Source organism: Papaver somniferum, unplaced genomic scaffold (assembly GCF_003573695.1).
Source record: "Papaver somniferum cultivar HN1 unplaced genomic scaffold, ASM357369v1 unplaced-scaffold_79, whole genome shotgun sequence".
Taxonomy (NCBI): domain Eukaryota; kingdom Viridiplantae; phylum Streptophyta; class Magnoliopsida; order Ranunculales; family Papaveraceae; genus Papaver; species Papaver somniferum.
The window spans coordinates 1,555,295-1,569,689 of record NW_020650859.1 but is presented as its reverse complement, the minus strand read 5'-3'; the positions used below and the strand labels follow the sequence as shown (position 1 = coordinate 1,569,689).

General features: G+C 37.0%; 1 protein-coding gene across 2 annotated transcripts; it reads left to right on the top strand.

Moving 5' to 3' along the window:
• Window positions 1-10,727: 10,727 nt before the first annotated feature.
• Window positions 10,728-13,730, top strand: LOC113344748 (chaperone protein DnaJ-like). Of its 2 annotated transcripts, XM_026588683.1 has the most exons (5): window positions 10,728-11,175; window positions 11,279-11,441; window positions 12,722-12,754; window positions 12,873-12,967; window positions 13,112-13,730. In XM_026588683.1, the coding sequence occupies exons 1-5, from the start codon at window positions 10,858-10,860 to the stop codon at window positions 13,328-13,330; spliced, it is 828 nt and encodes a 275-aa protein (XP_026444468.1). In that variant the 5' UTR covers window positions 10,728-10,857; the 3' UTR covers window positions 13,331-13,730. The 2 variants fall into 2 exon arrangements, with proteins under 2 accessions (XP_026444468.1, XP_026444469.1); XM_026588684.1 differs by lacking the exon at window positions 12,722-12,754.
• Window positions 13,731-14,395: the final 665 nt, after the last annotated feature.

Genomic DNA, 14,395 nt, shown 5'->3' with positions numbered 1-14,395 from the left:
CTGACATCTTAAACTTGTGTTTTATTCTTGTCCTTGTACAGCTCATTCTCATTAAAAGTGATGTCTCTACTTCTAATAACTTTGTGACCCTCGTAGTCCCAAAGTTTATACCCAAAAGCGTCATTTCCGTAACCAAGAAATATACACTTCTTTGCTTGAGCACCTATCTTAGACCTCTCACCGGGACTAAGATAAACATAACTAACACAACTAAAAACTTTCAAATATGAAATATTTACCTTTTTGACGGTCCAAACCTCCTCTGGTATCTTCATATCTAATGGACTACTAGGTGTCCTATTGATTAGATAAGCATCCTTCTCTGTTACATGTGCCCAGAAGGTCTCGGGCAAACCATACTGCAACCTCATGCACCTAGCACATGCATTCAACGTCCAATTCATACGTTCTGCAACTCCATTCTCCTGTGGCGTCCTTGGAACTGTCCTCTCCAAACGAATTCTATTTGTAGCACATAACTGTAAGAATTATGTTTTATCATACTTACCACCATTGTCTGACCTTAGACACTTCAACTTCAGACCAGTTTCTGTTTCAACCAAAGTTTTCCACTTCTTAAACACTTCGAACACCTCGAACTTATTCTTCATGAAGTAAAGCCATACCTTCGTTGAGTGAGCATAGATAAAGGTGACATAATATTGGAACCCACTGTGAGATTCAATATCAATTGGTCCCATACATTAGTATGAACCAAATCAAGTTTCTTACTTTTAAAGGCTCTGCCGCCTCTGCTGAAACTATCCCGTTTTTGCTTTCCAAGAACACAGTTTTCACAAAAACCCATATCAACAGGCTTCACCTTAAGTAGATATCCTCCCGAACATAGAATATTCATGTTCTTCCCACTCATGTGTCCCTAATCTTCTATGCCATAAGTTCACGACTCTAGCCACTGCTAAAGTAGTTCCATCTGAAGTCCGGTATAGAGTACCGACTCTAACTCCACGAGCTAATACCATATCTACTTTCTTCACTTTCCAATTGTGTCTCGTAAGCACAACTTCACAGTCATCATCACAAACTTATCCCACATACACCAACTTCTTCTTCAAATTTGGAACGTGTCGTACATCCTTCAATTTCCATGTCGAACCGTTGAATTTCAATATCACGTCAGCCAAACCAATGATGTCGCATGCTTCACCGTCACCTAAGAATACTTGTCCATAGTATCCTTATTTGTAAGATATCATAATACTCTTGTCACCCGTTGCATGGAAAGAAGCTCCCGAGTCATAATACTCTTGTCACCTTCTATAATCACCTTCTAGTTATCAACAAGGACCTTCACCGGTTCCGCAGCTCCAACTACGTTGACCTCTTCTTGATTACCTTTGTTTCCACCATTATTATCACATTTGTTTTCCGGACAATCGCGCTTGAAGTTTCCTACTTTCTTACACGCCCAACACTCAACAACACCTCTAGTCCTGGATTGAGATCTCCCCCTAAACTTCCATCTAGATTTGTTGTTGTTGTTCCGATTTGAATTCCTGTCTCTATCTTCTTCTTGCAAACTTAAGGCCGAGCTTGAAGTACTAGAACCATAACCTTGTTCTATTCTTCTTTCCTCTTCAGCAATTAACCTTTGTTGCACATTATCAAGCTTAAACTTCTCGCTCCCTGCAGAATTACTAATAGGTGTTCTTGCGGTTTCCCAATTATTTGGTAATGACGACAACAACCTTAATTCCTGAACTTCATCATCTAAAGTAATACTAACTTTTGAAAGCTGAGAAATAATTGATTTAAACTTCCCAAGATGTGCTGAAATCGCTTCTCCTTCTTGCATCTTCAGATTAAATAATTGTTCACACAACATAATCTTCCCCGAGGCTGATGACTTTTGATGAAACTTTTCAAGTTTATCCATAAGATCCTTCGTACTAGTTTCCTTTTGTACGTTATTGTAGACTTCCTCTGTTAGACATCTACGGATCACGGCTACACACTTGCGATCAAGAGTTGTCCATTCATCGTCTTTGCGTGCTCCCTTTTTCGCAACTCTACCCAATGGATCAGCAAGGTCTTTCTCATATAGGTAGTCTTCCATCTAAGACTTCCAAAATGCAAAGTTCTTCCCATTAAAAACTTTAACCCTAGCTACCGTACTTTCGTTGTTATCACCCATAACTCCCACTCCAATCGTACCATGAACCCTAAATCTTAACCCGAGCTCTGATACCAGTTGTCAGGATTTTCTTATGGAATAACCGATAACCGTGGAACAACACATCTTGAGATATAATGATGAATAATAAGTAAACCAAGCACACGCAACTATAATAATACGAGAAAGATAAATCAACTCACACGACACAAGATTTATTGTGGTTCGACCAATACATACAACTTGTATATATTGTCTACGTCCACTTTGAGCCGCACCAACTCAAATCCATTATGAATAAAAACGATTACAACGTCGTGTGAATCACATCAAACACTTGGTTACACCGCAACAATTACCCGAGACGATAACCTTGTCTCTTGTTCCTCACCAATATGCTATCAAAACGAAACCCTAGCTTTTTACCCTAAAATCTATACAAGAAAGAACACTCTTTTCTCTCTAAAACAATTTCTTCACCCCATTCTACAAGGCCTAATTACTTATTTATATAGGATACAAACTTGGCCACCAAGAATTCTAGCCGTTTTAGGAAACCCCTTTCCGAAAACAGTCACGACTAACTTAGGAAATAATTAGTCTTCAATTAACTAACAGGAAGAACACTTGATAGCTACACGAAGAAGCATGTAGGTTGCAGAAAGAATAAGATAAAGATAGAATGCTGGAAAAACTTTTGCAACAGGTTTGAGGCGTGGTTCAATCCCGCAGCCAGATGCTAACCCTAATAGAGACCCATACGAAGAAGCATCAGTTCACACAACCGACACTGATACTGCAGATGACGAAGAAAAACCAGTCTGCAGATGGCGTGGTTCAATCCCGCAGTCATGAATGTCTCTCGTATCATAGGTTTCATGACCACACCACAGCCGACTGCATCAATGTCCCAAGGTTGATACTGAAATTCATACAACAAGGGCGATTAAACCACTTATTAGAAGCACCACCTCTACCACCACCACCGAATCAATAGGAACATCAAAATCAGGCGCCACAACCGGGACCAGTGTATCACATAGCGATAGAAAGAGATACTCAACATTTACAGCGCAATTCCATTATTCATTCAATTAAGAGTATCGAAGAATTCCACTAGAAGGTTTTAAGCAGAGTACATAAAAGAGACTATGACGGTAACGAGATTCTTAGTGTCGCAAAATCATCAATTCTCGACGATTGGAAAACAACAAATCGCGTTCTCAGCCAAAGAAGCGCCACACGGAGGAATATCGCATACCTATCCACTCGTGGTCACGATGACTATTGGACAAAATTCGAAATGGGAAGATGACGACGGGATAAGGAAGAAAAATGGATATCCCCAATTTCCAACATATTAACTAAATTTCCATAAGGGGACAAAACTGGTTCAACAACATTAGGCGAATGGAAAACACTCGGTTGGAAAACATTCAGTCCTCCAAACATATAAAATGTTTGTTATTGTTGTGGTGGTGGTGTAACAGTGTCCAAATCATTGGGGTTGTATGGAGAGAATGATGATGAAATGCACCTAGGATCTGGCAGAATTACTTGAGGTTGAGATACACGCACATTTTGCGGTGAAATACTGTTCCGTATTTGTGGTGAAGTATTTGTCGTATTTGTGTTTTTTCCACCACTGTATTGTCACTATCGTACCATGATGGGTTGCTCCTGGTGGAATTGGTATACTGTAAACGCCCATCGTCATTTACATTTGAACTCAATTCAAACATTTTGTTCGTCTGCCATTTTCGACACACTCCCAAGTGTATAGCCTTCATTTGCCGATTCAGCTAATACATATCGTTCCGTTGGATCTTCAACTTTTCGTTACTGGCAGTCACATTAGTAAGGATAATCACGTTTCATAGATTGAGAAAAAATATGGATCGTGGTTGACTCACCTTGTGAATTAATAGTTAGCATCTCCCAATGAATTTCAGGCATATTTGACGAAGATGATGAAGAACTTGCACCCTTGGTGGGGTAAGTCATAAAGCATGGCTCTTTCGGAGGTTGATGGCTAGGAACAATATTTGCATCATGATCTAGGCGTGATAACCATGGGAAATCAAACCCATAGATGTACATGTTGTGTGTCCTAATTACCGGCTTCGCAATCGACCTATACCAGGTAACATACCGAGCTTCACCAATATTCCTCTTTGTAATTAGTTCATACCTCTCCCAATTGATTCTTCTCGGGCGATAAAAATATTATCCAGAGGTTTTCAACTGGTGGTGGCAGGTTAATTGCAATTGCATATATACCTTGTATATGGTACTGCAGTCTTTCTCCCAGGTTCCAACCTTCTTTATCCAAATCTGGAGTGTAAAAAACAACTCTACAGAGAGAATAATCAAAAATACGTTCTCCATCATTATCATCATACTCAGGAAAATAAATGAAAGGGTGAACAATAACATTCTTGTGGATCCGAGTCATCTGTTGAAACCTCTGAACAAAACTGGAACCAGAGACGTTGCTGTCAGTATCCTTCGCCCAGTTGTTCGAGACATACATGTCCAATATTGGAAATCTATGGATATCGTATTTCAGGATTGGTTTACAAACACGGAAGTAGGTATACCACCAATATAGGTATACCTCTCTATATTAATACTCTTAGGCATCCAAAAAATTATTAATATAGGGAGGTTATTAATATAGAGAGGTACCCATAGAAAACGTAAAAATTTAAGTTCAATATATGTGTAATGCATTTATAATTGTATTAAGATGATGTATATACATTTTTATAGTTGCAATATACAAGTGCATGTATATACCTTGGAATTTGTAGTTCCAAGAAGTTTTAAACATACTCGACAAGTTGAAAATATTTTGGCTTCAACAAGAAGAGTGTCTATGTTGATGAGATATTACGCATCTGCAAATTAAAAGATGTTGTAGTAATCCAAAAAAATTACTTCTTTTTTTCAAACAACTATAGATAAGTATTTTATTTAACCATAAATTTTAATGTAAGTAGATATATTTTTTTTAGTATTGATTATTATTATTTGGAGGTAAATTCTTTAAAGTGGAACTCGAAAAAATCATTAATATTAAACTGGAGAGGTTATTACTATTTCTCACTGGCCCAAGTTGGGACCATAAATTTTTATGAATATGTAGAGGTTATTAATATATGGAGTATCGATATATGGAGGTTCTACTGTACTGCAAAATACTCCATAAGTTTAGTATTTTGACTTAATCTACATTTGTTCATAAAAGAGGGAAAAAGCGTATGCCATTTATTCTTTGATATCTATTCGTCTTGGTTGTATGGTGATGTATCTCACTCCACTTGGGATCCTACAAATGAAATACAAATCAAGGGGCGTAATTCCTATTACAGGAATAATATCAACTATAAATTAATTGTTTGCTTATTTAGTAAGTATTTAAAAAATCAAATTTAAGTTATGTTAAACAAGCTTACCTATTTCAAAATCCATAAAATGGAACGTGTACATCATCGGCCACCACCTTTCTACCAATACTGTCGTAATTTTGTTGTTGTGTGTTCTAGGCTTCATCCTATAAAGAGCACGCCAGGGATATCTGTCAACCCTTTCTCGGACTTGAGGGTAGACCTTCATAAACAACCTTTAAGTCTGAAAATCCACCTCTCATTCTATAATAACCCTCAGACTGATGTTGATCCCCCGACACATGACCTTGGACTAATGATGGAGCAGCAACGACACTCGGCTAACCAAACTATGGTTCCCGATTTTGAGAATAATCTACACCTGTAGTAGGCCGCGATACCAGTTCATTTTTTCGATCTCTTCTCTTCTTTACAATATTGACCGCTTTTCTTATTAAGTTGGTCATATTGTTGTTAGAGTACTGCTCGATCGAACTCGCAAACGTTGCTATCTCAACCTTGTTTGTCAATGTTGATCAAAATTATAAGTCTTGATTTCTAATCTACTTATAGATGTCTCGGATTAGGATAGATTGTGTAGTTATGCATTATACTTCACGGCGTTCATCATTTGAAGACTCGTAACTACTAAGGAGGAACTTCATCAAAAAAAGGTATGTGGAGACTGAAATTCATATATCACCTGGAAAGTCTATTTCTATGATAGACACATTCATGTGTCTATTTTGTTCCCGATTTTCTATATTATTAATACCCATTTTTGTACTTATTATGTTATTTTATGTCTTTGTAGGTATGTTTGGAGAAATAAGATTTTGCGGAGAAATTGATTTGAAAGTGAAATTTACACCCGTGAAAAAAGTAATAAAGACACTCAGAACATGCATTAAAGGCACCCCAAAAATGCATTGGAAGTATCCCGAAAAAGTGTTAAAGGCACCCGTAGGGAATTAAAACAGGACGACATAGACTTGTATAATCATTGCGTCCAATGTTAAGCATTATATCCCATTGTCCTGATTGAAGATTACATAAAGTTGGAGAAAGAAATAAGGAAGAATAAAAGTAATTCCCGCTGGTTAAGGATTGAACTTCCAAGTTATAGGTTAAGGGTTCAACTCCCGCTGCTATCTAATAAAGAAAAATAAAAAAAATAAAAATAAATAATTAGGGCCAGAATATATTATACGATCAACTACCAAAAATATATGCAAGGGAACATTTTACTGGGTCTCAATTGGAAGTTATGCAACAATTAGGAAATGAAGATGTTAGTACTTAGAGCTTTTCCAATGGTCATTGTGTGTGTTTTACATGTAGCAACACAAATAAGACATCCTCAATTTATTTTTCCTTAAAATTAGGGAGAGAAAAAAAATCCATCTCCAATAGTACTGCATGTAACATCTTCTTTTAATTAGTATAAATTTTATTTTCCATAATTAATATTTTAATAGAGCTAAAAATAGTTAGTTAATATATTAAAGTCAATTCAATTAAATAAAAGCTGACTAGGATGGTAGACAATGTCAAGGGGAATGTCTAAAACTAGACATTCTTCTTGACAATGTCTACCAAAATCATCTATACATCAGGGTTGGATAATGATTTTAGAAAAAATGAATGTATATCTTAGGTGGATTGTGATATTTATCTCCACACACGAACCATTGGAGAAGCTATTACCATCTTAATTAAATGCTCGGGTGGCGTGAGCTATTTCACCGGCTAGCATGACGACATTATGTGCTGACTTGCCATCATTCGGCTTCCCTGACAACGTAAGCAGCATGCATTGGTATAAAAAAGGGGTTCTTTTGTTATGTGAAAGTAAGAGAAATTACGAAGAGTAGCGTAGGTGGAGCTACGGACAAAAGGATCGAAGTTAGTTGTATTTGAAGGTGAAGAGTCTCTTCGGAGTTGATTGTTCTAGCTAGGGTTTCTCCGTAAGCAATTCCATTTTAAGGAATACAATGGCTATATATCATTATTATTTTAATCTTTTGTCATGAGTAGCTAAATTATTCTCTAGGATGTTTGGAAGGAGCTATTTTGGATGCCTAAATTTTAGTAATTATTTTCTTTGACATATTTACTTTAATATTGTGCTTTTAATTTGTCTAAATTTTTTCTTTTTTTTATATGTTTCGTAAAAATTGTTTTGGGTAGTTTAAGCTACCGATCTTTTATAAGCGAAGGAAAATTAGGCCTTAGATTAACAATAAAGTAATAAAAAAAACATGTAACGTGATATCTTCCAAAGCATGAGATTAGGTTCGAAATTGTTTTGAGTAAAGTAGGAGTATTTTATCGAAGAAATAATTATTGAGTTTACAAATATTGGAACTAGTGAAATCAAATACCCTAGAATCATCTCTCCTTGATAAACTAAAAGTAAATTTTAATTAGTTTGTCTTCGTATTTTCTTTTAATAATCAAAAACCAAATCTTTAAAAAGATTCCGAGCAACGAATCCTATTCTTACCAATGTTAAAACTACGTTATTCTACTTTGTCTCTTGTATTGAGACAAAAGTCATAGTGCTATATAGTTCTCTATTATGCACATTTGATATTTTGAGCTGAGTTTAACTCGCTTACATATTTCTCGAAATATGTGTTGGTAAGCTTTCACTGCAACCAAGTTCATCTTATATTCTTGACGAAAGTCAAAAAATGATCATGTGAAAATTGCCGTAACATTTACATGGTTTGTGTGATACAATGCTTTGGTGTAGACTTGGAATGTTTCGTTATGATTATTTCAATAACTTGAAAATTGCTTTAATGCTAATAGTTCTTGAAAACAGCTATTGTCATTCTCTAAGAAAGTTTCAATGATTGAAACAGAGTTTAGAACACTTAACCAATATTGGATTATGAACATGTTATGCACTCTTGCATATATGTAATCCATGTCCGAGAACCATAATATGCATACCGTATGCGTACCTGTTGGTTTGTGAAAGTACGGGAACCTAAGTACACGTACCCGTACGCGTACTGGCGTAAGGTTGAGGTACGGGAATTTTTGCTGAGGTTGGAAGTACGCGTACCCGTTCGCATACTCGCGAAAACCAAACTCAGTCCGGTTTCTTAAGTTTGCGTACCAGTTTGCATACTTGAGAGGTTAAATTTCTAAAATATGTTGTGACATGAACTAACACATTTATATAGTATGTAATGAATTATTTGCAAACCATGGCTACAATGTTCATAAATTGATTCGAGTGAATTAAACCGATTTTGCTTCAATTGTGTTCTTGTATACTTCTATGAGAATATAACAATTGAACAACTCTTTAACTAGTTATGGTTAAGATGAATAAGGTTGATATGAGAGTGTTCATATGGCTAACTTCGGTTAACTACTGTTGAGCCGACATAGTGTACACGTTTAGGTACGGTTACTCAAACCCAAATGAAGGTACATTTCATTTTTGTATAACAAGCTAAGTTCGATCTAACGGCTGAAAGATATTGGCTTGAGTCTAATCAGGTTTTAATCTAACAGTGAATGTTGAATGCTTCGTTACCAAGGTAACTTAGATTGCAAACCCGGATTTGAAAACTATAAAAGGAGAACTCTAGCAACTGGGAAACCTAATCCTCACACCTTCTATGTGATACTAGTTGCGACTAGAGTCGATTCTCCTTTAACCTTAGGTTTTTCACGAAACCCTGTAGGTTAACGACTTAAAGACTTCATTGGGTTTGTGAAGCCAGAACCAACTATTTTCTTTGTAGTTGCATGTTCTGATCTTACTTCTACTATCGTGATTGAGTATTATCTTTGCTAAGATTTGCTTGAGATTTATCTCCGATAGGAAATATTAAAAGAAGTCCTAAACATCTTCGTCTCATCGTTTGTGATTCCACAATATCTTGTTTCGCTTCCATACAAGTAAGATTATTGTGAGGTGATTGATAATACTTGGCTGTTCTTCGGGAATATAAGTACGGTTTATCAATTGGTTCCGGTGCACCTTGATTTATCAAAAGACGGGAAAGAACTCATAGGTATTTCTGTGGGAGACATATTTATCTATTCCAATAGACTTTTCTGTGTGAGACAGATTTGTTTATCAAGTCTTCGACTTTTGGGTCGTAGCAACTCTTAATTGTGGGTGAGATCAACTAAGGGAATCAAGTGCGTAGAATCCTGCTGGGGCTCAGAAACGTAAGGAGCGCAACTGTACCTTGATTAATGTGAGATTGATTAGGGCTCAACCACATTCCAGTTCGAAGTTCATTGGTAGTACGCTAGTGTCTTCAGCGGCTTAATACAGCGTGGTGTTCAAAGCTGGACTAGGTCCCGGGGTTTTTCTGCATTTACGGTTTCCTCGTTAACAAAACTTCTGGTGTCTGTGTTATTTCTTTTCCGCGTTATATTTTGTTATATAATATAAATATAATAGGTTGTGCATTAAGCTCAATCAATTAGACAATCCAACCTTTGCTTGTTGATATAAATTGATTGACACTTGAACATTGGTCTTTGGTACTGTTCAAGTTATTTCTCTTATTCAATCGGGCTCGCAAATTGATATTTCTTTGATTGCGGATTGAATTGAGAAATAGAGATATTGGTCTTTGATATACTTTTCTGCAGATTGAGTATGATTTTCTAGTTGATTCTCTTGAAAGTATAATGGAGTTTGTCCTCTCAGATTGCCGCACGAAATATTGGGTGTGGTTGTTAAACCCCCGCTTTTTCAATTGTATCAAGAAATTTTAGTTTAGAAGAAGAAAATAGTATTGGTGTGACCGAAAATGAATTCAGTTGAAGGAATATATAGTTTTGAAAATATGGAGGTTGGATAATTGGCCGTTGGCGATTTAGTTTCTCATGCCCGCGCTTGTGTGACCAATGCCAGAGTTTGTGTCTTGCACGCCAGTGTTTTTGCTACCAACGCCGCGTCTAACGTCGACACACCGTGTATAGCCTACCCACGCGAGCAAATGTCGGTAGTCCTGGCACTTGATGATCAAGTGCCCACTTCTGTTCCCATAATGGAGAAACTTGCTAGGCCATCTCCTGGCACGACAAAAAATTGGATTCGTAGGTTATACCACATGAACTGCCTTTAGGGGCCAAAAACTATATCATTCCCTTTTACCAAAATCCGCACCTTGACCATGAATGCCCCCATACTAAACGATAAGTTGAGCTCTTAGATTAGACTTTATTACAGAGTACAACAGAACACCACCATTCCAAGTAAGTTTATAGAAGAAAGAGATAACCCCTCCCAACCATGAGACCCAAACTCCCCCTTCTAACTCAGATCTCTCTCTTTCTCTAGAATTATGCATGAAATCTTTCTCTTCCATATCTCTGTCACCTCCCCTTTATCGAATTTCTCAATCAAAATTATTCACACCCATTTACAGATTCAGAAAAGATAATCAATTGGAGCTTCACTTCTTCCCTGTTTTCCAATTTTGTTTATCAAATCTCAGTATTAAGAAAAGAAGTGGGAGTGGGTTTGTTGTAAGAGCTGCTAATCGTGGTGGTAATGGTGAATCTCCGTATGATGTATTAGGTGTTTCACCTTCTGCAACTCCTGGTGAGATTAAGAAAGCTTACCGAAAGCTTGCACTCAAATTCCATCCTGATGTTAATAAACAGGTACCCTTTTATGCAATTTATTTGTTTGATGAAATGACTAACAGAAATTTTGATAAGTATGCTAATTTGATAAAGTTTCTTTTGTTGTTTGTTGGATGTGCAGGCAAATGCGCAAGAGAAATTCATGAGGATTAAACATGCTTATAATACGCTGTTGAATTCGGAGTCACGGCGTAAGTATGATTATGGAAGAGGAGCATCTGGTGGTTATTCTACTTCGAAGAATCGGAGCAGGAAAGGTCGAGAGGCGGAGTTTTATGGGTTTGGTATGTCCTCACCCCTATTTTTGTTGTGTTGTTTTCATGATTGAATTTTTTATTTACATTGAAGTTATGGAACCGGAGACGGATACCATCATGCTTGAGCAGTTAATATACTATAAATTTGGAAAAATAGTTTTGTTCCTTGGGATTGTGTTTGTGGTCGAGACGTTTTTTTTGTCCTTAGCACTTCATACCTTACCGGATGGTGGTGGATTTTGTGGGTTGTATTTTATCAATTGTGAATATGCTTAATTCTTAGCCTAACATCTCTGCAACCATTGTTACCGTAGTCGGACTCGAGCTTTTCCATTTGTTTGATCTTAAAAACTCGGGATTCCTCCTTTGAATATCCTATTCTGTGACTATATTTGTCAATAGCACTGAAGTTATGAAATTGGAGGTAAATACTATCATACTAACGCAGTTAATATTGCATTGAACTGGAAAAACAATTTTGTTCCATGTGATTGTTAGTAGTCAAGCTGTTCAGTTCTTTCGTTAGCACTTCATACCCTATCAGATGGTGATTGATATTGTGGGTTGTGTTTTTATCGATTAGTGTTTGCAACGTAGCATCTTGTAACTATGCTGAATCCCGTAGCTTAATGTCTCTAGAAGCAGTGTTACCTTAATCCCTAGGAGATGAGTGAGGGGTACTAGAACAGAATTGCAGTGTTCCGTTGATTTTTTCCACATTCTATATCGTTATGTTTCATTCCAGGACTCACGCTTTTCCAGTTTTGTGGTCTAAAAATCTCGAGTTTCTTCTTTTCATTATTCAATTCTGACTCAATCTTATCCTGTTCTACTTAACTCTGCTGAATAAAAAGCAAGCTCAGAATTAGTTGTTATAGACTGTGACTTTAAACAACTTGAATCTCTTAAGAAGTTATACTGGTATACCCTCGTTAATCTGTACTCCATAGACAGCATTGGCAATTGCTTGAGCTCTCTATATTCTGCAAATGCTCACCGGAACTGAGATGTGCAGTCATCGGCCACTGCTATCCACCCATAATAAACACTGCTAATCTCTCTTCTCACCTGCTTGGACCCAATCCTTTCTTCCACGATCTTCTATTTCAAACAACTCTGGGCTTCTAGGTACACGTCTGCATCACTGCACTACTAGGCACTTACATTTCATTTCTTCTTCAGTTCTAAACTGCTTTCTACCTTATTGAAGGTTGTGAATATTTCTGGTATAATTGTTTGTAGTGTCCTGTATCATCAAATGGGTAAGAGTTCCTTAAGTCTTATGCATAACTCGGTTTGTTATGCAGGTGATGTTTTGAGGGATGTACAAATAACAGTAGGTAGTCTTTTGGTTTACCGTTTCCATAACTATTGGCATACAATATTTCAAGATTGTATTAGAATTCAAAAACCTTTTCTCTTCTACCGCTAAGAGCTGCATTGTTTTTTGTTCTCCAGGGGACTTCTTTAGGGACCTTCAGGTGGAGTTTCAAAACTGGGAAGCAAGCGCGGCATCACAAGGGAAGCCCAAGAGCTTGTGGGAAGAGTTAGCGGTGAGAAACTACTACTCATTTAGATTTTTTTTGTGTGAATGAAATTCTTAAATCTTTTGTAAGATTATCACGAGAAAGTTCTAAAAAATTTAATACCTATAAAAATAAACGGCGTAAACACGTACTTGAACTTATATTCTACAGGACATTGGTGAAGAATTTGTGGAGTTTCTAGAGAAAGAGCTCAACATAACAGATGCTAATGTCGAAGAGGGAAACAACACAAAGACTGCAGAAGGCAAAGCACGTGAAAGTACTGGGTCACCGAGAGCGGGAGCTGATGTTCGGAGTGACGAGATTGAAGATAACATTGACGAGATTGAAGCCACTCTTGCGCAGTTGAAAAGGGAATTAGGTCTCTAGTAAAATCTGTCTTACTGCAGTCATTTTCACATGGAACGAGAAAATGATTTGTGTATTAGAGAGGCTACTTACAAGTGCAGTTTCATAGATCAAGAAGGTAATCTATTTAAGGAAACTCAACTCTCTGCCAAAGCATCATCAAACTCGACCAAGTTGCTTGCAGGAATTTCATGAAGCTAGCTAGCTTGATACTGCTTAGCTTCATGATATGGTTAACATCAGCCAGGGCGGCACATCATACCATGTTCATAATTTTTCTCCCAGCAGCTGCCTTCAATATTAGAAGTGATAAAAAAGAGGATTACTTTTTGATAATTGTGGTGCACTTCAATGACACCAAACGGTGGAAACAATTTGTAAATGCTTTGCTTTCATTCTTTGAATGTTGTTTTGTGTCTGCTATTTGGTTTCTTCTGGGGAGTGGTTCAGAGCAAACCTTCCGTATGTGACATCTGAAAACTTCGAACAATATTGGAGGAGTCGAACAGATACCGGATATTCAGTTGAGTTATCTGCTGTTTACCAGACATGGACTTGAGAAAGGGTGAAATTCGAAAAACAACATTTTGGACTTTTTGCAACATTTTTATACCTTTTTTACCCTCAATAGTATAAGTGCTCTTGAAAAAAATTCGGAGCACTCCAAAAATTGCTCCCACCACATTTGTCATGCAATCATTTCAGGAATATGGTCAGAATTTATTTGGTTATATTTTGCCCTTTTGGTCATATGTTCCTATTTTGCAAGAACTCTCGAGTGGGACACGGAATTTAATCCACGGAAAAAATCTCTAAATATACTTTGAACATAAACTAGTGAGCATAGTACTTTAATCTGACCCGTACAACTCTTCAGCAAAACAGACCCTTAAATCACGATATCGACACAAATTATTGAAGAGCTACGCTACTAGGCAAAATCCGACTGGAACAAACTTAGCCCACCATTTCAGCAACCAAAGCAATATATACAGTTCATTTTTCATACGATTATCCTCTCACCTAGCCAAAAACAACAAAACCAACAGTTATGTCTGCAAGAACGAAATGGAATGGGGAGGATCT

Coding starts and splice junctions, on each gene's coding strand:
- LOC113344748 (XM_026588683.1), top strand. CDS start 10,858: ATGAAATCTTTCTCTTCCATATCTCTGTCACCTCCCCTTTATCGAATT. Junction 11,176..11,278: donor ATCCTGATGTTAATAAACAG/GTACCCTTTTAT, acceptor TTGGATGTGCAG/GCAAATGCGCAAGAGAAATT. Junction 12,755..12,872: donor GGATGTACAAATAACAGTAG/GTAGTCTTTTGG, acceptor TTTGTTCTCCAG/GGGACTTCTTTAGGGACCTT.